Source organism: Gigantopelta aegis, chromosome 7, assembly GCF_016097555.1.
Source record: "Gigantopelta aegis isolate Gae_Host chromosome 7, Gae_host_genome, whole genome shotgun sequence".
Taxonomy (NCBI): domain Eukaryota; kingdom Metazoa; phylum Mollusca; class Gastropoda; order Neomphalida; family Peltospiridae; genus Gigantopelta; species Gigantopelta aegis.
The window spans coordinates 15032526-15057357 of record NC_054705.1 but is presented as its reverse complement, the minus strand read 5'-3'; the positions used below and the strand labels follow the sequence as shown (position 1 = coordinate 15057357).

Below are 24832 nucleotides of genomic sequence, written 5' to 3'. Positions count from 1 at the left end.
TGTTCACTCAAGGGGCTGGCTGTTCCTGCACCATTAATTTGGCATTGTACGCAATAAACATACCTTCGACATCCCAAACTGTGTTCGGCTAATAGCATAAACATGAATACGATACAAAAATTATTATTTTAATTTTTTTCACTTACTGTAGGGCCTACATAAAATAAAATATTCACATATTGTCAACATCCCTGTTATGCTTCCATCTCTGTTCAGTTTGTTTTTTCCATGCACGGTTTGCGCAATTAACATCTGATTTGTTGTCTTCTGCTTGTCATTCGTTTGTGAGGTTTTTCTTCACAGTTCTAGAACATTTTCGTTAACAGTAAAGTTCAGACAAGTAAATATCTAAATATAAAACTTTACAAACACCTAAAACCATTAATTTTATCAAGTCATTTTTGTTTATTCCTTAAAATTAGGGGCCGCGGACACTTTTTAAATATGACAAGAATGATATTGATTGTTTGGTATACTGAAGAAATAACTTTAAAAGAATAAAAAAAATTAAAAAAATTAAAAAATTCAATTAGCCCTGACCCCCAAAATAAAATATTTGTAATCAGGGTAGGTAACTCCGGTTTGCAAAAAAAAAAAAAAAAAAAGTTTGGCACACTCAAAATTGTAGGAATGTATTCATTATTTTCAAATAAAATACCTTCAGTACCATTAATATAATCAGTATAATCGACTAATTGGTCATTATAATACCCATCCACCCCCAAATAGGGTTCAACATAACAAAACGGCCATTTTTGTTGCATAAGCATATATATATCATACAACATGTGGAATGTAATAAAACTCATTTGTGCATTACAAATGAACATTACCATCATCAGTTTCTTCATAATTACAAAATTTGGAATAATTAGAGAATGCTTCATTGTTGTTTGTATGGCTTATTAGCCAGCCTGTCTTTGATTTTTTTAAAAATAAGTTAGTAGCATTAAAAAACAAAATTGCATCACCCATGCTGTGTTATTGAGACAATTATATACACATTTAGTGCTGTCAAAGGTGTGCAAACAGTGGTTTAATTGGTGAAACGAAAAGTCGTAGAATACATGGTTAGGATTTTAAAAAGTAATTTTTTTACACATTAAGTATAATGTCAAAGTTGACATTTTTACCTGGGTACCACTTTAATTGATTACATCCAGTGCTCCACAACTGGTGTAACAAAGGCTGTGGTGTGTACTATCCTGTCGGTGGGATGGTGCATATAAAAGATCCCTTGATGCTAATCGAAAAAGAATAGCCCATGAAGTGGTGACAGCGGGTTTCCTCTCACAATATTTGTGGTTCTTAACCATATGTCTGACGCCATATAACCGTAAATAAAATATGTTGAGTGTGTCATTAAATAAAACATGTCCTTCCTTCCTTCCACTTTAATAGTTGATATTTTGACTTGACATTTTGTCCTACATCCGTTAATTATAAAGATGTGGTTATAGGGATTATTTTTATGTGATTCCCTAACAACAGATGTGTCAGGGCCACAATAAATGTATTCATAATAAATCATTGAAAATGTAAACAAATATCCGCCATCTTGGATTGTAGTAAACAGACAAACAGGAAGATGTTGTTAACGGGCGATCAGAGTTATACAATAAATCAAAACATCTCAATTTTGTCATGTACTGCAAGAGTAATAAATTAAATATAATTACCTCACAAAAATAAATACTTGCAATAACAACAACAACACTATTTTTCAATAATTAAATGCGATATCGCTACTTTTTCACTTTGCCACTGAATAAAATGTAAAGTGGCAAGTAACACGAGTTCTATATTTGTTATAAAGTTTTATCAATGTATTTTATACCTGTTACAAGTACTGGTATTCTTCCAATATTAAACAATAAATGTTTTATAGACGTTAACTAACATGTGCTTTTCAAACCTTGCATTCGGCAATGGTGTAACGGATGTGAGTGGCGCTACCAGTCTTCCTGTGCGGTGTCTATTAAAATTACCGATACCGGGTCCACATTACTCGTAGACGTTGACTTAAAATGGAGGAAGATGAATTAACATTCGGTGCGTGTCACATGACCTCACACGTGCCAGATCATCAAGGCCAAATCATTTAATTTTTACGATTTTTAAGCCCTCTGTTGTTAGTATTTTCATTTATTATATTCGATCTGCAAAAGTTACGCCACATTTTTGTGCCTCTACTGTATTGAATAGTATTCATAATACATTCATAACAATTGTGAAAAAAATTTAGTGTATTAATTGTGTTAATTAAGAATCAATTCATTAAACAAATAATATTTTACAAACTATTCACTGGTATAGACATAATCACATAAGATGTTTGTGATGGGTTTTGGTAAAATGCGGACCGGACGAGAATGTTTAACAAACTGAATTTTTCCTTTAAAAACCCCCCAAAATTAAACAAACTGTGCATAGTTAAGAAACATATATGTTTTCATGTAGTGGCTTTAAAAATGGAAAATGATGATACTTTTTGCAAACACATGCACTCTTTCCTGTTTACTGGAGGGTGCTTCATTTTTGTTTACTATAATGGATTTGTTGTACGTTCTCATTGTTGATTTTTGTGTTAACTGATTGCAATCTATTTAGTTTTTCATATCGTAGCTGAAAAAGATGTAGAATAGTATTTCTATAAATATTGTATTCGTGGTTTTGTCCTTAGGTGAACACAGTTTGGGACGTCGATGGTATATTCCAATCAGTTAACGGAAAAAAATAAAAACATGGACGTAAAACGAATCCATTCTGGTAGACAAAAGTGTAACACTGTAAAGGAAACAGAAAAAGGTGGTTGTTTAACTTGCATTCACGTGCATGCATTTAAACCAAATAACATTTCTGTGCATGTGCTATTCATCATTTTTAATTTTTAAAGCTACTACATGATAAAATATATGTTTTTCAACTATGCACAGTGTACAAACACTTTGATTAATTTTTTTTTTTAAAGGAAAAATTAAGTTTGTCATAAGCTGTTTTTGCAACCACGATCACCAGCATTTGATGTCAATACAGATGGCATTCTGTTCCTACGGGTGAAATTTAAAATTAAAAAAAAAATTCTAGTGAACTGATTTTTAATTAACTAAATTTGAACACTCAAAATTATATGCAATTCTTCAGAATGGACTGTTACTATTCCAGGGCTTTAGTTTATCACAGTCGAGGAGATAAACTTTGTGCCCCAAATACATACATGTATGCCCAAAATAATTATCGCCAAATTAAGTACTTGTAAACAAGATGACCTGAAAATATTTCATCTCAAAACCCTATAATTAGATTAAAATAATGTGAAATGCATTTGTGAATATTGGCAACTCTACAGTAGGTATTAGTGACAGTACTGAACTAAAATGACCTTCCTGCACTCAGAAAAGACAAAAAGTCCCTGTTGGGTCCAAATTAGTGAGATCTATCGCCCTGTATTCACTTCAGTAGGGACAGGAAAATGTAGCATACCTTTTGCAAATCAAATATACTAACGACAAAAAATAATGGAACGACTGATGTGAATGTAACTATCGTTGACATGCACCGTTACAATACAGTGGCGTTGCATCTGAACGCTTCATCTGATCAAAATGAAATTTCACATCATGCATGAACAGCATGTGATGCACGTGCACACAGAAGATCCATGTATGTGCTTATCGTGGAACTCACAATCACCGATGCAAGTGAGGTAATCACATGCGTGAAAATGGTCCCAAGACCATACCTTAATGAAGAGACGAAATGGCAAATTGTCAGTACGATAGAGGGAGGTACGTCAATATGCCAAGTTGCCCGAATGTTTGGTAAATCAAAAAGTGTAATTTCTAGATTGTGGGATAAGTACCATCAAACTGGCGGGGTTTCAACGAGACATGGGCGTGGCAGGCCTAAAAAGATGACACCTCGACAAAATCGTAACATAACATTAATTGCTCTATGCAATAGATTCAAATCAGCTGCTGCTATCAACAGTGAATTCCATATATAACAGGAAGGCGAATTTCAACATCGACCGTCAAGAACAGACTACAAAGCCCGCCTGAAAGCGAGGCATCCTCTGAAGGGTGGGACCCTAACAGCTCACCATAGGCGGCAACGATTACGGTGGGCTAGGCAACACCAGGGACGGACTATGCGACAATGGCGTTACACTATGTTTACAGACTAATCGAGGTTCTGCCTCAGATTCACAGATGGCAGAAAACGTTGGCGACGTAGCGGCGAGAGATATGCCCGGGCTACAATTCTAGACCATGATCGGTATGGGGTTGGTAGTTCATGGTGTGGGGAGGGATCACACACGACAGGTGAACAGATTTGATTATTGTTAATAGAAATTTGACTGGCCAGAGATATCTGGACCAAATTTTGCGTCCTGTCGTCGTTCCAGTGGCGAGAAATATTGGCAGAAATTTTGAATTTCAAGCCGACAATGCCAGACCACATCGCGCTCGGATAGTCACCGATTACCTACGACAACAAGGCATACTGACAATCGACTGGTCCACTAAGTCCCCTGATATATGTCCCCTATAGAGCACCTGTGGGACATTCTCGGGAGGAGAGTGCACACCAGGGACCCAGCACCCGCCAACATGGCCCAGCTTGCGGTAGCTCTTCAGAATGAATGGCGGGCAATACCCAGGGCAACCATACGTACATTAATCAACAGTATGCCATCAAGGTGTCGAGCATGCATCGCCCAAAATGGTGGACACACCAGATATTGATATACACGCCCCAAATTAGTTTTCCAGACGTTAATCGAAATAAAGCATTCACTATCATTTCACCCATTCCCTTATTTTTTATCAGTAGTATATAATAATTGATTATTTTTTTTTACCACATGGCACAAATCTAAAAAAAAAAAATGTTTTGGCCTTGATGATCTTGGACGTGTGAGGTCATGTAACGTACCGAATATTATTTCATCTTCCTCTATTTTGAGTCAATTTCTACGAGTCTAATGGACCTGACATAGTAATTTTAAGAAATAAAGAAAGACGACTTAGTAAAATTAGGGGTTTGTGAAGTTTTGTCTTAGATTTTTACTTAGAAATCTGAACTTTATTAGTCCCCTACTAGTCCAACTGGAGGAGGGGGGAGACTATAGGTTTTATCTCAGTCCGTCTGTCTGTCCATCTGTCCGTCCCACTTCAGGGTTTCTGCCAGAATGACATTTTTGGGTAAGGCTCTACATTCTTAGAATGTGGGTGCCGGGTTTTTTTGCCTTTGGTTCTATGTTTTTAAATGGCTGGTGAATTTGTAGAAAATTCTAACATGTAACAGCTCAGGGCCCTGTTCCACGAAGCGATCTTAGCCCTAAGATTACCCTTTGCACTTAAGTTGATCTTAGGGCTAAGATCGCTTCGTGGAACGGTGCCTTGGGCCCAGTTTCACAAAACATCGTAAACCTAGTTTTGCATGTCAATGTAAATCTACGACTAAACCACAATTCTTATTACTGTTATATACTACATATTTCATTTTCTGTTGTCCTTAAAATACTCCAGCTTCCATAATGATGTAATTTTCTGCGTGAAGTAGACGCCAAACACATGCCAGACACACAACCGGGATAACTGCTATTAGCAGACCTAAACTTACGATGTTTAGTGAAATGGGCCCCTGTTGATTTTTTTTAGCAAAGCCGGGTTCCACTAAATCCTATATTTTGCTATTTGCAGATGACCTCAAGTGACAAGGATTTCCGTTTCATGGCCACCAACGACCTGATGGCTGAGTTACAGAAAGATTCCATCAAGCTTGATGATGACAGTGAAAGGAAGGTAATGTATTTCAAGTCCACTGACCTGTCCGCAGTGGTCACCAGTGGAAGTATACTCTTCAAAAGAAGAAACGCAAAACCACATTGTCGTAACATTTGGAGAATTGATTTAATTATTGAATGGTGAGTCCGATAATTACCAAATGTTGCAGGATTGTTCACAATTCACTCTAGTCCATTGTGAGTAAGTGATAGGACACACCACCAAGGTCAAGGTCATCTGGAGTCAATACCGGGTGTGGCCTCCACGTGTGTTGACAACTGCCTGGCACCACCTGCCCATTGAAGCAACCAGAGTACGGATGACGTCCCGGGGGATGGTGGCCCACTCGGCCTGCAAGGCTGCTGCCAGCTCGGGCAGGGTCTGGGGCTGTGGTTGTCGCTGTCGGAGGCGTCGGTCCAACTCGTCCCATAGATGCTCAATTGGGTTCAAATCCGGTGATATCGATGGCCAAGGAAGGACATTAATGTTGTTGTTCTGTAGGAAAGCCGTTGTGAGACGTGCTGTGTGAGGCCTGGCGTTGTCATGTTGGAACACTGCGTTGGCGTTGGCCATAACTGGAACGATGTGTGGCCGGAGGATCTGGTCAATGTAGCCCTGTGCATTCAGGTTGCCCTGCACGTGGACCAGGTCAGTTCTGCCAGTGTGTGAGATGGCTGCCCACACCATGACACTACCCCCGCCGAATCTGTCCACTTCCTGCACGCAGTTTGCCGCATAACGTTCACCACGACGCCTATACACGCGACATCTTCCATCATGACGTCGGAGCAGAAATCAGGACTCGTCACTGAACCACACCTGTCTCCATCGCAGTTGAGGCCATTGTCGATGAATCTGGCACCACTGCAGTCGGAGTCGACGGTGTTGTGGTGTTAAGATGACACCTCGAACTGGACGTCTGGCACGAATTCCTACCTCACGTAGGCGGTTCCGTACGGTCTGGTCGGATATTCTGCGCAAACCTGGTATTGCTGTGGCTGTGGAGGTGGCAGTAGTCAATCGTTCCCGAAGGTGGCGTACCCAGATGTAGCGGTCCTGCCCGGGGGTAGTGACCCGTGGTCGACCGGATCTAGGGAGGTCACGTGTTGATCCATGTTGCTGGTAACGGTCCCACAGTCTGGAGATGGTGCTTGGGGACACATGGAATGCCCTGGCAACGGCCGTTCTGGATTCGCCTGCGTCTAGTCGGCCGATGGCATTGTTTCTCTGCGGTTCACTGAGACGTGGCATGTCCTGGATTGTCAACTGTCGGCCAGATACAGAGGCCAGGCAAGCGAACACCCTGCACTTTTATACTGTCAGTGTTCATGTTGCACGTGCAGACAATGCACGTGCAGTGGTGACATGGTTTGCACGTGGCTGCGTTTTTACGAATATTCACATTTTGGAACTTTATTGTACAGTAGCTGCGTTTTATCGAATGTAACCGTGGGAATGTGTTTGGGACATGCAATTACCTTATATTCACAAAGCATGAACCGGTAGGAAACATAAAATCGGAGTTATAACCCATTTGTACCCTTTTGTGTTTCTTTTTTTGAAGAGTATATTTAAAACTGGCTTCTGAATGTTTCAGTGTTCCAGGGTTTTACTTCTCTAATTAGACTCTGGGAATTTTAGCATCGTTTTACTCTAAAAATAGTGAATTTTCAACTAAGATTTAAAGGCCAGATAATACTATACAATGTACTTGTATTTATTCCAATTAATATATCTATTTTGCATTAGGAAACCTTATAGTGGAGGAAAGGGGTCAAGTGTTATGTATCATTTTCAAAATATATTTTTATACAATGAAAATAAAAAGGGAATTATTTACGTTCAGATTGGGAATTTATACTCCAAAATTGGAATTAAAAAACAACATAGCTTTTAAGGAATGGTGCTGATTATCGGAGTCCAGGAACATAGTTGATAAAACTCTGTGTTCAACAATTATTTGAGAAAGTCACAAAAGCTTTGCCTAGTAGCATATATGTATTATAGTAATATAGGTGATAATATCCACTAGTTCAGACCACAAATTCACTAGCCGGGGTCAAGGGCTATAGTGGATTTGGTGAAACCCGACTGTTTGCTGCTTATTACAAATACCAGAAAGCTAGATGGGTCCCCTATTTGTGTTACTTTTTAATGACATTGAGGGGAGGGAGGGGCAGCCTTTCTCAATCTCATTTTTGGACCCAATGGCCATAGTTTTAAAATGTGCTGAGGTGTTGTTAAACATTTCTTTTTCTTTCTTTCTCAGCTGATGGTGTTTGTTTTTTTATTGTCAGGTTGTCAAAATGCTATTGAAACTTCTGGAAGACAAGAATGGGGAAGTACAGAACTTAGCAGTGAAATGGTACTTATCACAAACGTATTGGATAAAAATCAGTGGTCAGCTATTGTTGAGTCAACATCACAATAGGCTGGGAGAATTTTTAGTCTGTTGTCTATTTGATTGATTGATTTAATTGGCAATTATTTAGCATTTACACTACAGTATATTAGTTTAAGTACAATGCAGGGCTAGCTCTGGGTGATAAAAATATTTCGCCAAACTGTCCATTAAAAATAAAACATTGCAGAAATCAACAGTTATTTTCTATAAAAAAAAAAAAAAGTCTGTTATTGCATAAAATTATTTCGCCAAATAAAAATAAATTTTGCCAACTGCTTTAAAAATTGGCAATTGGCGAATTTGGTGAGTGCCAGAGCTAGCCCTGCGATGTATTTTAGTAAAATGTATTCTACCACAGACATAAATGATTACAAACCACAACATTATTAGAATAATGTTTTCCAGTGGTTATTTTTAACAAAACGGTCAATTTCGATCCCTGGAATTCTTAATATAATATTGTATAGACCTTCAGACGTTTCTCTACATTTGTTTTAGTGTATGGGTGTGACCAAGACAGTGATAAAAATCACTAAAAAATTTCTTCTTTCTTCAGTATTTTCTTCCATGTTTTTAAAATTCTACTGCAAATCAATATTTAAAAAAACTTTTTTTGCATACTTTGTTACTAAACTGTCGTATTTATCTTTTAGCCTGTGTCCAGTAGTAAACTAAATGAAACATCTCCAAATGGAGATGTTCGTTGATATGTTGCACAGTAACATGTTGTCTGTGTTGGTGTTTTCAGCCTGGGTCCACTTGTAAACAAAGTGAAAGAATTCCAGGTGGAGACGATTGTTGATACGTTGTGCAGTAACATGTTGTCAGACAAGGAACAGCTACGAGATATATCCAGCATTGGTGAGAGGAATTTTCATTGAAATACTTGTGAAGGGCATCATATATATATCATATAAAATTAAAATATTCCATAGTTTCATTGGAATGGTTTGAACGTTCCAACTGTTGTCCATTGGCCAAATCTTCTTTTTTCTTTCTTTTCTTTCTTTTTTATCCCACTGCCCCCTTTCCTTTCACTCCTTTGACTTCCATCTCATTTCTTCCCGATCTGGCAGATCCTATCTTTCATCTTCTTTCGCTGTCCACCTCCACATCGCATTCTTTGTTTCTTTAACCATGACATGCTTTTCTCTTGTGGCTGTCTGTGCCACACACCTGTCATTTCCCATCAGCATTAGCTGTGGGCTAAGCTTGACCACTTCGGAGAGTGTTGGCCACGATTTGTTATACCTTGCTTTCAATATAGCACATTTTTAACTGTATGTTTGGTTTTGGAGACATAAATATTGACAAAAAACATTTAAAACAAAATTAATTAGAGGTTAAAATCTCCAGTGCAAGATAGAAATAAAAACACTTTTGCTTTTTCCTGAATGAATGAATGAATGAATGAATGAATGAATGTTTAACAACACCCCAGCACGAAAAATACATCGGCTATTGGGTGTCATACTATGGTAATGCAAATAAATAAAGTGATGATCAGTATAAAAATTCAAGACTTAAACAAAAACAGTGTAAAGAACTGTGCAAAAACACAAATATCACAGAATTTTACGGATACTGAATGTTACTCAAAACTTCAATTTTGTGCTGTATTGGCCATTCTCAAAGAGAATGTTACACCCCTGCACCACAGTGAGGTTACAGCACATGCAGGGGCTTTTCCTGAATGCTACCTGAAAACTGTTTGTGTCTTGTTCTTAGAAGAAATGGTCGTCAGTAATGTTTTCTTTTGCAGGGCTGAAAACTGTGATTAGCGAACTTCCGCCCTCGTCTACTGCCCTAGCAGCCAGCATCTGTAAGAAAATAACGGGAAGACTCACAAGTGCCATAGCTAAGGTTGGTCTTACTAATATTCTACTTTCATATTACATGGAGTTTCTATGGGTTATGGAAATACTGAAAAGACAGGGAATTTGCAAAAGTAATTTTTCGGACCTTGAAAGTTGAGGAACTATTAGTTGGGTCATGGAAAATGAAAGATTAGTGGAACATTTTCTTGAAAAGAAATTTATTTTAAAAAACACAAGAAGAGATAACTGTGCCTTGAAATATTGTGATATTATTTTGAAAATCGAAGAAAAATCTTTGTTACTCTTATAAAAAAAAGTCATGGAAAATGTTAAAAAGTCTTAGTATTTAATTCAGAGCTTTACTGTTGAATATTTCCAGGTGTAAGAAACCTGGGCTGTAATTCACAACGGTCTCTTAGGCTCTGCTAGACAACAAAGATCTTCTTTGCAAGTCTTTTATCATTGCACTGCGAGATCGCAAAGTTGCGAAAGTTTAGTGAATTAGGCCCCTGTTTCTTTTTTGAAATGACAGCAGTTGGTAAAGTGCATGAACCATGTATCTGAGAAAATGCATATATGAAAGACCCATTTGTTGCTATATAGTAAGAATAGCTTGCGTTCATGCTAAACCAAATATTGAAATAGCAATCAGGGCTCGAAACACAGCAGAAAATATGATGGCCCAAAAAATAATAATGCATGTTGGCAAATTAAGGTAAGAGAACCGCGAGCATGATTTTAATGTGGAATACAAAGATTAATAGTGGCTCATATGTTATAGCCCAAAAGAAGATTGCCCACATAATATTATTTGTGCAATTAATGCCATTATTTGTTTAATATTTAAGGCGCCAAAACTGGACATTGGTCACAGGCCGTTTTGAGCCCTGAGCAATTTGTTAGATGTCTGATGTAGTCAAAACTTTCTTTCCTAGATGTAATATTTGTGACTGATCAGTATTTTAATGTGCGTCTGGACATTATGATTCAGTACAAAATTATCATGTTTTAGCAGTCTCAGTGTCACATGCTGTTTACAGTAGCTGTTTTGTCCTTTCAGCAAGAAGATGTATCAGTACAATTAGAAGCTTTGGACATTCTCGGTGACTTGCTCAGCAGGTTTGGTGGTGAGTTTTATTTTTCTTTCTTATAAAAAATTTTAAAATCTGCATCCCTCACCATTTGTCTCTCTCTCTCTCTCTCTCTCTCTCTCTCTCTCTCTCTCTCTCTCTCTCTCTCTCTCTCTCTCTCTCTCTCTCTCTCTCTCCCCCCCCATTTCTTCTAACACTGTCTCTCTCCCGCCCATTTCTCTCTCCCTATTTCTCCTCTCCCCCCCCTCCCCCCCCCTCTCTTTCTCTCTCTCTCTCTCCCTCTATCTCTCTCTCACACACACACACACATGTAACACCAAAAACATATTTTAAAATTTATATATTATTTTCTTTTTACACCAAAGCAGTTTATGGTAGGCAGGACATTACTTTCCTTGGAATTCTTATCTAGATTAATTTTTAAAATAGAAGTCTATGACTAATAATTACGATACATTGTATTTTTCAGGTTTGCTGATTAGTTTTCACAGTTCAATTCTACAGGCTCTACTACCACAGCTTTCAAGTACGAGGCTTGCTGTCAGAAAGAGGGCAATTATTGCAATAGGTAACACAACATATTACACATCTCCCAATATTTAATGACATTAGTTGTTAGTAAATATATTTTCAGTTTAGTTGCCACAGTAAGCAGAGATGCCAACCATTACGAATTTTGCAGAATCATTACGAATTTAAAGCATAGATTACGCCATTACGATTGTCTTGTTTGAAATTCCGATTTTTAGAAAGAAAACGTAATTTTGCATATTTGGTGTCGTATCATATTTTGGAAAGCACAAATGTTGTTAACACCGGATGGATTCCGAATAGCGAGCATAGCAAGCGTAGCGATATAGAATAAACCAGTCTAGCAATTGGTCTTCCGAACAGCCCCGATGTTTGCCGATTGGGTACGGCCCTAAATTTGATTTTACCAAAATGTCAAAAAACCCGCGCTCCTGAGCCATCACTGATAATATTCCTATTTTGGGGGGGGGGGGGGGGGGGGGGATTCCTATTTTTGAAGGTCTGGATTCCTATGACACTCCAACTAGGGTTAGCATCACTGAGTAAGCTATTCAGTATTGCTAGTGTTATATTATGTGAGCAAGTCTTTGATCAAAGTTGATTTCTAAACTTACATTTTGACAAGTGATGCACGCAGAAATCCTGCATACTGGTTTTTCTTAATAAGAAAAAATCTACTGGCCTGTATATTTGTTGAGTATATTAACAGGCCATCTTTGTACTGAGTTTAGCACACTGGTTAAATGAGTTTTATTTATTAACAGGCCATCCTTGTACTGAGTTTAACTCACTGGTTAAATGAGTTTTATTTATTAACAGGCCATCCTTGTACTGAGTTTAACTCACTGGTTAAATGAGTTTTATTTATTAACAGGCCATCTGGTGATGAGTTGTAACAACCTGTTGTTTCTTGAACTTATTGAGTTTCTGCTGAACGAGCTGGCCAAGCATTCATCGACGTCGACCACGCGGACGTACATCCAGTGTATTGGAGCCATCAGGTTCGTAGTCTTACTGGGTTTACTACCGTCTATTCAGGCTTATCTATGGTCTCAAAAGGCTTATGTAAAATGTTTCTATGTTGTGAATGAATCCTTTGAAATACTGTTGTGTTTCAGTTTTTTTAGTTAATTACCATATTTCCATGCATCTTCAGGGATGGCCAAAAGTAACCGTCCACTCGCCCCAGACGAGTAAATATTACAATTCAGTCGTCCTCCGGGCTACCAAAATTTCTGAACACAAACTGCCTCTTTATCCCTTTTGTAGCCTACACTTGCCATTTTTGTAATTCCGTCCAACATTTCAAAGCTTGGCCAAGACCGTGAGGCCATTCATGGACTAATTGGTTGTGCAAGTAAAAAAAAAATCTCAGTACGTTTTTAGTACCGTGTCGATAAAATCACGAAACCGAACTTTTGTTTCTCATAATTAATATATCGAGTACTGTATTTGACAGGAAGTAGGCACACGTCTTTGAATAGGCGCCCCTGCTTTTTGGGGGCGTTTAAGAAATTAGGTCTTTATTCGTAAATCATGGTATTTAGTGTCCGTGAAGTAAATTGCCAAAAACATTGAAGGATCGCGAAAAAGCTGTTTAAAACATTACGATCCAGCACATTACTAAAATGGATAAGTATACTCTTTGTAAAGTTAGTTTTTGCTTTATCTATGTGAGCTCGTGCAACACGTGTGATGTGAAAATAGGTCAGGGAATTCCCACAACACGGTCTTTTTTTTTCACTAACGTAGCAGTGTTTCATATTACTAAATTAGGTTGTCCAATTGCAAATTTTCGCATTTGTTTCCCAATTAAATTGATGTATAAATGTACATGTAATTAACATTTAATTGACTGAATGTTAAAGAACAGTGAGTATGTACGTGCAGGAAAATTTGTAAAGGGATCTAAGCAGTCTGCGACTGAGTCTGTATGTCGGACCCCCGTCGAGAGTGCCAAATGTCATAGTCCGAAAGTGTGGTTCTTTCTACGTCCGAATATTGTTACATACCCTACATGTATATATAGCTGGTATTCAAAAACTTGTGGCACCATGTTTCAACTGTTTCTCAACTGAAATAGTGCAACAAATGGATACACAAACAGAAAATGTATAACTTACCGTACTCGCTAAATCCCGACTGAAGTACTTTCATCATTATTAACAAAATAAATCTTCCAACAACATAAATAATTTGCCCCGCCATTTTAAATTTGCTAATGTGCGCCCTGCACTACAAACACCGGAGTTTATAAGGAAAACCTGAAATACAATGTCCTGTATTCAGAATTCTACAAGTAAGATGCATCATGAATTTTTTTTTAATATTTAAAAACAAAAGATCTCTTTGGTACACTCGTCCGTTATCACACACACACACACACACATACACACAAAAAAGAATGAAAAAAGTAGCATATTTTCGATGATGATTCTAAAATAAGTGAAACAAACTTATTTAGTAATACAGGGCTTACAAGTGTTTTGTGTGATCTGAAATTGTTTGACAAATACAGTTTAAATTTTGATTTAAACTGCTTACATTTTGGGACCAGTTACATTTTTTTGTGGGCAAGTGAAATTTGAGAGTTACTTGCCCAGCGGGCAATTGAAAATTTTAGGATATGGCTAGCCCTGCATCTTTTTTGGGAGGCCATGAAGGCACTTTTTTTTCCTGGTGGGTTTTTTTGTTGGGGGGGGTTTTGGGTGGGGGTAGATTTTTTTTCTTTCTTTCTGTTTTTTAATGCTTTCTGAATGACCAATTAATTTATAAATTTACAGTAGGAGAGCAACTCTACAAATGTCTATGATGATGTCTCAAATCCTGCTGAAAACAGTGGTGCAAAATAATTTTTTTAAATTAATTACATATTCATTAAATAGAGTAGTAAAGAGTATGTGTTGTGTTTTAGTCAATATGCAGGTCATAGGTTTAGTGAATGTAGTAATGAAGGTAATTGGTTACATCATTTCAGTCGACAAAGAAGTCAGATGATAATTGAATGTAATAAACAAAGAGATTGGGGTATGTTTCAGTTGTCCCATGTAAGTGCATGTAACAGATTCAATCCTGCTAATAAAAAATATTTATCAAGTGTCCTCTGAAGAGTACATTTAAGAATTACCAAATGTTTGATATCCAATCGCCAATGATTAATAAATCAATGGGCTCTAGTGGTGTCGTTAAACAAAACACGCTGTACAGATCCTTTCCTGCTAATAAAAAACTGTATCAAGTGTCCTCTGAACAGTACATTTAAGAATTACCAAATGTTTGATATCCAATCGCCAATGATTAATAAATCAATGAGCTTTAGTGGTATCGTTAAACAAATCACGCTGTATGTTTCAGTCGACAAGCGGGTCACCGGTTTCGGAGAACACATGGATAAGATTGTTCCGCTGATCGTGCGGTTCTGCAAGGAGGAGGATGACGAACTGAGAGAGTACTGTCTGCAGGCGTTCGAGTCCTTCGTCAAGAGATGTCCTAAAGAGGTCTTGCCCTTCATGCCAGAGGTACGGGTTTTTTCTTCAAAAAGTGAGCTCCGTGGTCTAGTAGATAAGCTGCTAGACAATCAAGTTGATGACTTGTGGTTCAAAATCCCATCAAAACTGCCTCACACTTTCATTCATCTTTTTTATCTATGATCCTCTTAATATCAATTTGGTTTTTTTTTACAATTTCTCCCACAATGTCCAAAAGAGGTTTTACATTCATGTCAGAGATACATTTTCGATGTGGACTCAATGATTCTTAATTGGATATAAGCATGAAAATAATTATTTACGACATGCTACATTAGCAGTCTGTTGATAGTGAAAGGTGTAACTTAGATGAATGTTGTAAATGATGGTTATGGTTTTGTATACAAAAATATTTGTGCAGTAAGGTTGGTCTGTGCCTGCATGGACACCAGTTGTTGTCCATCCATAGGTGGGTTATACCTAATTTAGTCAGATTTGAGTAAAGTACAATTAAGTACAGTACTTACATATACATATATATATATATATATATATATATATATATATATATATATATATATATATATATATATATATATATATATACTGAACAAAATAAAAAACTTCCGCTAACTTTGCTTGAATATAACTTGATGAAAACAAACCGGGGGAATAATTGTTATATATGCGTTTAAAGAGTGTTCCATGATGCATCGTTTGGTGCAAAAATCATGGCCATAGGTTAACAGAAACTGGGAGACATTTTGACCAAGTGTGGTAGGGGTTAAAAAAAAAACCACCCACTTAATAACGAGTATGACCACCTCTTGAATTGACCACTGCAGTGCATCGCAGGCGCATAGAATTGACTAAAGTGTTGATTTCTGCCTGTGGAATATTGTTCCATTCCTGAATGAGCGCACGACGAAGTTCCATGACGTTAGCGGGTGGGTTGGGACGACGCCTCAATCGTCTGTTCAGACTATCCCAGACATGCTCGATGGGGTTGAGATCAGGACTTTTAGGGGGCCAGTCATCAATGAAATCAATGTTATTTGTCCTAAGAAAATTTACAGTGTCTCTAGCTGTATGAGAGGTGGCATTACATGCTGCAAAATCGAGATGTTGGCATTGTTATGGAACAGAGGAATGATGTGATGAGTGAGAATGTCATTGCGGTAACGTTGAGCATTTAAATTGCCATCAATGACGACTAGTGGTGAACGATAACCATGGGCAATGGCTGCCCAGACCATGACACAACCCCCACCCCCGAAACGATCTCGTTCAAGAACACAACAGTCAGCATAGCGTTCATTTCTCCTACGGTAGACACGCACCCTGCCATCACCACGTTGTAAAGAAAATCTGGATTCATCCGAAAAAAGAATGGTATTCCAGCGTCGCCGTATCCAACGAGTGTGTACACATACCCAATTAAGATGATTTAGACGATGACATTGCGTTAAAACGCATCCGACGTAAGGACTTGTGCAGACCATTACGAACAATTTTCCCACTGATTTGGTTATTATGAAGCCCAGGTGTGTTAGCAGCAGTAGCAGTGGCAGTTTGGAATCGATTGCGCAGATGCGTGTTCATGATATAGCGGTCTTGACCACGCGTTTTAACATGTGGACGTCCACGACGTGGCAAGTCGTTGGTGCTTCCTGTCGTTCGAAATCTTACGCGAAGATTTCGTATCGCTCGACTAGAACTCCCAACATGCCTTGCAACGTCTTCTGTCGACATGCCAGCATCAAGCATGCCAATCGCCCGTTCGCGTAAATTATTGGGTATTCTTGGCATACTAAAAATGCTAATTTGGAAGCATTTTCGTTCTTGACAACAGTGTCAGTAAGACAAGTAAAACAAATTGACTGAATACTACACGGGACATGTCGAACCATGCATGCACGTGCAAATTGAATTTCAAGTTGTTCAGTATATATACAATATACCATGGGTTAAATAAAAAGTCACCGTTTTGCACCGTTACGGTACATACAACTTATCTGTAGTAACTGCAGTTTGATTACATATATTGAACCACATAAGAAACCATTCATATAATTGAAGTTTCAGTATGTTTATTTTCAATTGTTCGAATATATGATTTGGAACATTGGAGAGAATCCCATTTTTTAGCACACGTCATCTGTGGTGTCTGGGAAAGGAGGGCTCAGCCATTACGGGTAACAGGTGGGACCATAACCATATGTCTGGTGCCATATAACGGTAAATTGCTAAATAAAGCATTCCTTTCATTCTTTTCTTTTTTTGGTGTTTAGATAATAGAGATCTGTCTGGAGTACATCTGTCATGACCCAAATTACAACTACGATGACGACGACGAAAGCGCCATGGATACCGAGATCGAAGAGGAAGAAGAAGAGTAAGGCAGCGTTAATATTTCTGAAGTTTTAATTTGTTGTCGTCGTGGGAGGATTCATTGCAGGTCAGGTCAAGTCATAGGGATTTACGTGCGCATTCAGAGCAAGCTGTTGTAGCACATGCCTGTCCAGGACATTCATTGCACCTGCAGGCAGTGTTTTAATTTGTTGTCGTCGTGGGAGCATTCATTGCAGGTCAGGTCAAGTCATAGGGCTTTACGTGCGCATTCAGAGCAAGCTGTTGTAGCACATGCCTGTCCAGGACATTCATTGCACCTGCAGGCAGTGTTTTAATTTGTTGTCGTCGTGGGAGCATTCATTGCAGGTCAGGTCAAGTCATAGGGCTTTACCTGCGCATTCAGAGCAAGCTGTTGTAGCACATGCCTGTCCAGGACATTCATTGCACCTGCAGGCAGTGTTTTATAGATGTTGTCATTCTTATCAGCTACGGGCAGGATGTAGCTTAATGGTAAAAGGCCCTGTCTGAGGTGTAATGGTTCATAGGATCAAACAGCCTATATGTTTTTGTTTTTTTTATCCCATCCCATCAAAGGCCATGGTATTTGCATTCTTGTCTATGGAAAATTGCCTGTAAATGTATCCATGCTGTTATTCAGTGGGAGGCAGGTGACGGGGGATTTAGCTCAGTCCCTATACCGTACTATAATGATAAAATATTATGGGTTTTTCCGAACGACACTGTTAGAACTACCAAATGTTTGACATCCAATAGCTCCGGTATCGGCTCCCACCCAGAGTGAGTTTTAACGGCTTAATGGGTAGATGTAAGGTACTATACCCTCTTCTCTCTCACTAACTACTAACAATCAACAACTAACCCCCTGTCCTGCACATATAGCTGAGGTATGTGTCCAGGACAGCGTGCTTGAACTTTAATTGGATATAAGCAGGAAAAAAAGTTGAAACGAAAAAAGGATGAGCATTGGTGTGTACTGTTTTGTTCATGGGAAAATGCATGTCTAAGATAAAGTAATGTTGCCAGTGAAAATCCTTCACATACACATAAATTTGCCTTGCAGAGGTTCAGAGGAGGAGGAGTACAGCGACGACGATGACATGAGCTGGAAGGTGCGTCGCGCCGCCGCCAAGTGTCTGGACGCAATCATGGCCACACGACACGACATGCTGGCCGATTTCTACAAGATCATCTCACCAGCACTCATTGCCAGGTTCAAAGGTTTGACAATTTCTAACTAATTATCTATCTATCTATTTTCTCTATCTTCTCTCTCTCTCTCTCTCTCTCGCTCTCTCTCTCTCTCTCTTTCTGTCAGTCTCTCTCCCTCTCTGTCAGTCTCTCTCCCTCTCTGTCTGTCTCTCTCCTGTCTCTCTCCTTCTGTCTGTCTCTCTGTCTGTCTCTCTCTCTCTCTCTCTCTCTCTCTCTCTCTCTCTCTCTCTCTCTCTCTCTCTCTCTCTCTCTCTCTCTCTCTCTCTCTCTCTCAGCCCTCGACATTGATTGCAACATGTACTAGTTATATTTACAGGGCTCATGCTGGAACGCATTTTCGTTATCTTTCAGATGTGTAGTTTATTTGGCAATGGACAGGGTGAGCCCTGCAGTGATACTGCTTCAGTTAAAATAATATTTCATTGTTTTAGTTTTAATTTCTACCCAGTGGTTTGGTAGCACCCAGCTGCCTTCATCAGTATACTAAACGGCTGTTCTTAAGTGGATATTACGTAGATTGTTAAGAGAATGATCTTCCTCTGATGTAGCAGCTTCGCAGCCTAAATGTTGAGCAGTTAGAAAGTAAAAATATTTTCTCTTGAGAATTTTTTTTTTCAAACGTAGTGTACATAATCACTATAAAATGTTGAATGTCAATTTGTACCAGTATTAAATATATTAAATGAGTCTGTGTGGGTTTTTTTTATAACACTTTACAGAATATGAGAGCAAAATTTAATGTAGTTTTATAATTTGACATGTTTCCATGCTGGTTTTTTATGTGTTTTGTTTTTAAAACTTAAATTTAAACAAATACATTTCTTGTAATTATTATCAGAGCGGGAAGAGAACGTGAAGGCGGATATATTCCACGCGTACATCACACTGCTACGACAGACTCGACCCACGATCGTCGCCGCCGGGGCTGAAACAATGGAGGACGAAGAGAGGTAACATCAAAGTTCCCGGGTGGGATTTAGCTCAGTCGGTTGAGTGCTCGGCTGAGGTGCTTACATCACAGGATCGAACCACCTCGGTGGATCCATTCAACTGACTGGGTTTTTTCTTATTCCAACCAGTGCACCACAAGTGGTCAAAGACAATAGTTTGTGCTTTCCTGTCTGTGGAAAAGTGCACACATAAAAGTGCACATGTGGCGGCTTTCATCTGATGACTAGGTGTTAGAATTACCAAATGTTTGACATCCAATAGCCAATGATTAATTAAACAATGTGCTCCAGTGGTGTCGTTTTGAGTCCACTAATGGTACTCCAGTGTCACTAAGGGAGTGGGACGTAGCACAGTGGTATACATGATTGATCTTGGATCAGTCCCCTTAAGTGGACAACTTGGGGGGTTTTCTCGTTCCAGCCAGTTTTCCGTAACCATATGTCTCATGCCGTATGATCATAATTAAAAATGTCTCCCTAAATAAAAACACTTTTTTTCTTCTTAAACTTATCTTATACTGTGTTGTTTTCTTTCTGCCTACTATCGGTGCTGCAGTGTCACCTGCCGGAGATAATCTGCATGGTCCACAAACATTCCTTTCCTTTAATTCTCTGTGTTATTTCAGCCCACTAGCTGTGCTGCAGTGCCACCTGCCAGAGATAAGCCGCGCGGTCCACAAACATTCCTTTCCTTTAATTCTGTGTTATTTCAGCCCACTAGCTGTGCTGCAGTGCCACCTGCCAGAGATAAGCCGCACAGTCCACAAACATTCCTTTTCTTTAATTCTGTGTTATTTTAGCCCACTAGCTGTGTTGCAGTGCCACCTGCCGGAGATAATCCGCGCGGTCCACAAACATTCCTTTCCTTTAATTCTCTGTTATTTCAGCCCACTAGCGGTGCTGCAGTGCCACCTGCCTGAGATAATCAGCGCAGTCCACAAACATTCCTTTCCTTTAATTCTCTCTGTTGTTTCAGCCCACTAGCTGTGCTGCAGTGCCACCTGCCGGAGATAATCCGCGCGGTCCACAAACATTCCTTTCCTTTAATTCTCTGTGTTATTTTAGCCCACTAGCTCTGTTGCAGTGCCACCTGCCGGAGATAATCCGCGCGGTCCACAAACATTCCTTTCCTTTAATTCTCTGTTATTTCAGCCCACTAGCGGTGCTGCAGTGCCACCTGCCTGAGATAATCAGCGCAGTCCACAAACATTCCTTTCCTTTAATTCTCTCTGTTGTTTCAGCCCACTAGCTGTGCTGCAGTGCCACCTGCCGGAGATAATCGGCACAGTCCACAAACATTCCTTTCCTTTAATTCTCTGTTATTTCGGCCCACTAGCTGTGCTGCAGTGCCACCTGCCGGAGATATCCGCGCAGTCCACAAACATTCCTTTCCTTTAATTCTCTGTGTTTCAGGCCACTAGAGGTGCTGCAGTGCCATCTGCTGGAGATAATCCGCGCAGTCCACAAACATTCCTTTCCTTTAATTCTTTGTTATTTCAGCCCACTAGCTGTGCTGCAGTGCCACCTGCCTGAGATAATCCGTGCGGTCCACAAACATTCTTTTCCTTTAATTCTTTGTTATTTCAGCCCACTAGCTGTGCTGCAGTGCCACCTGCCTGAGATAATCCGTGCGGTCCACAAACATTCTTTTCCTTTAATTCTGTGTTATTTCAGCCCACTAGCTGTGTTGCAGTGCCACCTGGCGGAAATAATCCACGCGGTCCACAAACATTCCTTTCCTTTAATTCTCTGTTATTTCAGCCCACTAGCTGTGCTGCAGTGCCACCTTCCGGAGATAATCCGTGCAGTCCACAAACATTCCTTTCCTTTAATTCTCTCTGTTATTTTAGCCCACTAGCGGTGTTGCAGTGCCACCTGCCGGAGATAATCCGCGCGGTCCACAAACATTCCTTTCCTTTAATTCTCTGTTATTTCAGCCGACTAGCTGTGCTACAGTGCCACCTGCCGGAGATAATCCGTGCGGTCCACAAACATTCCTTTCCTTTAATTCTCTCTGTTATTTCAGCCCACTAGCTGTGCTGCAGTGCCACCTGCCGGAGATAATCCGTGCGGCCACACACATTCCTTTCCTTTAATTCTCTGTTATTTCAGCCCACTAGCTGTGCTGCAGTGCCACCTGCCGGAGATAATCTGTGCGGTCCACAAACATTACTTTCCTTTAATTCTGTGTTATTTCAGCCCACTAGCTGTGCTGCAGTGCCACCTGCCAGAGATAAGCCGCACAGTCCACAAACATTCCTTTTCTTTAATTCTCTGTGTTATTTTAGCCCACTAGCTGTGTTGCAGTGCCACCTGCCGGAGATAATCCGCGCGGTCCACAAACATTCCTTTCCTTTAATTCTCTGTTATTTCAGCCCACTAGCGGTGCTGCAGTGCCACCTGCCTGAGATAATCAGCGCAGTCCACAAACATTCCTTTCCTTTAATTCTCTCTGTTGTTTCAGCCCACTAGCTGTGCTGCAGTGCCACCTGCCGGAGATAATCCGCGCGGTCCACAAACATTCCTTTCCTTTAATTCTCTGTGTTATTTTAGCCCACTAGCTGTGCTGCAGTGCCACCTGCCTGAGATAATCAGCGCAGTCCACAAACATTCCTTTCCTTTAATTCTCTCTGTTGTTTCAGCCCACTAGCTGTGCTGCAGTGCCACCTGCCGGAGATAATCGGCGCAGTCCACAAACATTCCTTTCCTTTAATTCTCTGTTATTTCGGCCCACTAGCTGTGCTGCAGTGCCACCTGCCGGAGATAATCCGCGCGGTCCACAAACATTCCTTTCCTTTAATTCTCTCTGTTGTTTCAGCCCACTAGCTGTGCTGCAGTGCCACCTGCCGGAGATATCTGCGCAGTCCACAAACATTCCTTTCCTTTAATTCTCTGTGTTTCAGGCCACTAGAGGTGCTGCAGTGCCATCTGCTGGAGATAATCCGCGCAGTCCACAAACATTCCTTTCCTTTAATTCTTTGTTATTTCAGCCCACTAGCTGTGCTGCAGTGCCACCTGCCTGAGATAATCCGTGCGGTCCACAAACATTCTTTTCCTTTAATTCTGTGTTATTTCAGCCCACTAGCTGTGCTGCAGTGCCACCTGGCGGAAATAATCCACGCGGTCCACAAACATTCCTTTCCTTTAATTCTCTGTTATTTCAGCCCACTAGCTGTGCTGCAGTGCCACCTTCCGGAGATAATCCGTGCGGTCCACAAACATTCCTTTCCTTTAATTCTCTCTGTTATTTTAGCCCACTAGCGGTGTTGCAGTGCCACCTGCCAGAGATAATCCGTGCGGTCCACAAACATTCCTTTCCTTTAATTCTCTGTTATTTCAGCCCACTAGCTGTGCTGCAGTGCCACCTGCCGGAGATAATCCGTGCGGCCACAAACATTCCTTTCCTTTAATTCTCTGTTATTTCAGCCCACTAGCTGTGCTGCAGTGCCACCTGCCGGAGATAATCTGTGCGGTCCACAAACATTACTTTCCTTTAATTCTGTGTTATTTCAGCCCACTAGCTGTGCTGCAGTGCCACCTGCCAGAGATAAGCCGCACAGTCCACAAACATTCCTTTTCTTTAATTCTCTGTGTTATTTTAGCCCACTAGCTGTGTTGCAGTGCCACCTGCCGGAGATAATCCGCGCGGTCCACAAACATTCCTTTCCTTTAATTCTCTGTTATTTCAGCCCACTAGCTGTGCTGCAGTGCCACCTGCCTGAGATAATCAGCGCAGTCCACAAACATTCCTTTCCTTTAATTCTCTCTGTTGTTTCAGCCCACTAGCTGTGCTGCAGTGCCACCTGCCGGAGATAATCCGCGCGGTCCACAAACATTCCTTTCCTTTAATTCTCTGTGTTATTTTAGCCCACTAGCTGTGCTGCAGTGCCACCTGCCTGAGATAATCAGCGCAGTCCACAAACATTCCTTTCCTTTAATTCTCTCTGTTGTTTCAGCCCACTAGCTGTGCTGCAGTGCCACCTGCCGGAGATAATCGGCGCAGTCCACAAACATTCCTTTCCTTTAATTCTCTGTTATTTCGGCCCACTAGCTGTGCTGCAGTGCCACCTGCCGGAGATAATCCGCGCGGTCCACAAACATTCCTTTCCTTTAATTCTCTCTGTTGTTTCAGCCCACTAGCTGTGCTGCAGTGCCACCTGCCGGAGATATCTGCGCAGTCCACAAACATTCCTTTCCTTTAATTCTCTGTGTTTCAGGCCACTAGAGGTGCTGCAGTGCCATCTGCTGGAGATAATCCGCGCAGTCCACAAACATTCCTTTCCTTTAATTCTTTGTTATTTCAGCCCACTAGCTGTGCTGCAGTGCCACCTGCCTGAGATAATCCGTGCGGTCCACAAACATTCTTTTCCTTTAATTCTGTGTTATTTCAGCCCACTAGCTGTGCTGCAGTGCCACCTGGCGGAAATAATCCACGCGGTCCACAAACATTCCTTTCCTTTAATTCTCTGTTATTTCAGCCCACTAGCTGTGCTGCAGTGCCACCTTCCGGAGATAATCCGTGCGGTCCACAAACATTCCTTTCCTTTAATTCTCTCTGTTATTTTAGCCCACTAGCGGTGTTGCAGTGCCACCTGCCAGAGATAATCCGTGCGGTCCACAAACATTCCTTTCCTTTAATTCTCTGTTATTTCAGCCCACTAGCTGTGCTGCAGTGCCACCTGCCGGAGATAATCCGTGTGGTCCACAAACATTCCTTTCCTTTAATTCTCTGTTATTTCAGCCCACTAGCTGTGCTGCAGTGCCACCTGCCGGAGATAATCTGTGCGGTCCACAAACATTACTTTCCTTTAATTCTCTGTGTTATTTTAGCCCACTTGCGGTGTTGCAGTGCCACCTGCTGGAGATAATCTGTGCGGTCCACAAACATTCCTTTCCTTTAATTCTCTGTGTTATTTCAGCCCACTAGCTGTGCTGCAGTGCCACCTGCCGGAGATAATCCGCGCGGTCCACAAACAGCTGAAGGAGAAGAGCATCAAGACGCGACAGGGCTGCTTCATGCTGCTCACTGAACTCGTCCTCGTGCTGCCTGGTGCACTCACCAATCACCTGACATCGCTCATTCCAGGAATTCACTATTCTCTAGGGTATGTTGCCACCAAATCTGTTAATTTATTATTGAAATCTCGCCTCTACATATTGTAATATTATTCAGTATTCTCTAGGGTACATTGCCACCA

The 24832-nt window shown here is 40.4% G+C and overlaps 1 protein-coding gene across 1 annotated transcript in view; it reads left to right on the top strand.

Moving 5' to 3' along the window:
- LOC121376910 (cullin-associated NEDD8-dissociated protein 1-like) overlaps positions 1-24832 on the top strand; it is a 57326-nt gene that overhangs the window by 386 nt on the left and 32108 nt on the right. Inside the window, 13 exon segments of the mRNA XM_041504695.1 lie at positions 5709-5810; positions 8090-8157; positions 8945-9057; positions 9959-10059; positions 11074-11140; positions 11574-11672; positions 12510-12636; positions 14990-15008; positions 15010-15153; positions 17394-17497; positions 18536-18693; positions 19523-19634; positions 24554-24739. Coding sequence (XP_041360629.1) covers positions 5709-5810; positions 8090-8157; positions 8945-9057; positions 9959-10059; positions 11074-11140; positions 11574-11672; positions 12510-12636; positions 14990-15008; positions 15010-15153; positions 17394-17497; positions 18536-18693; positions 19523-19634; positions 24554-24739 — 1400 coding nt within the window.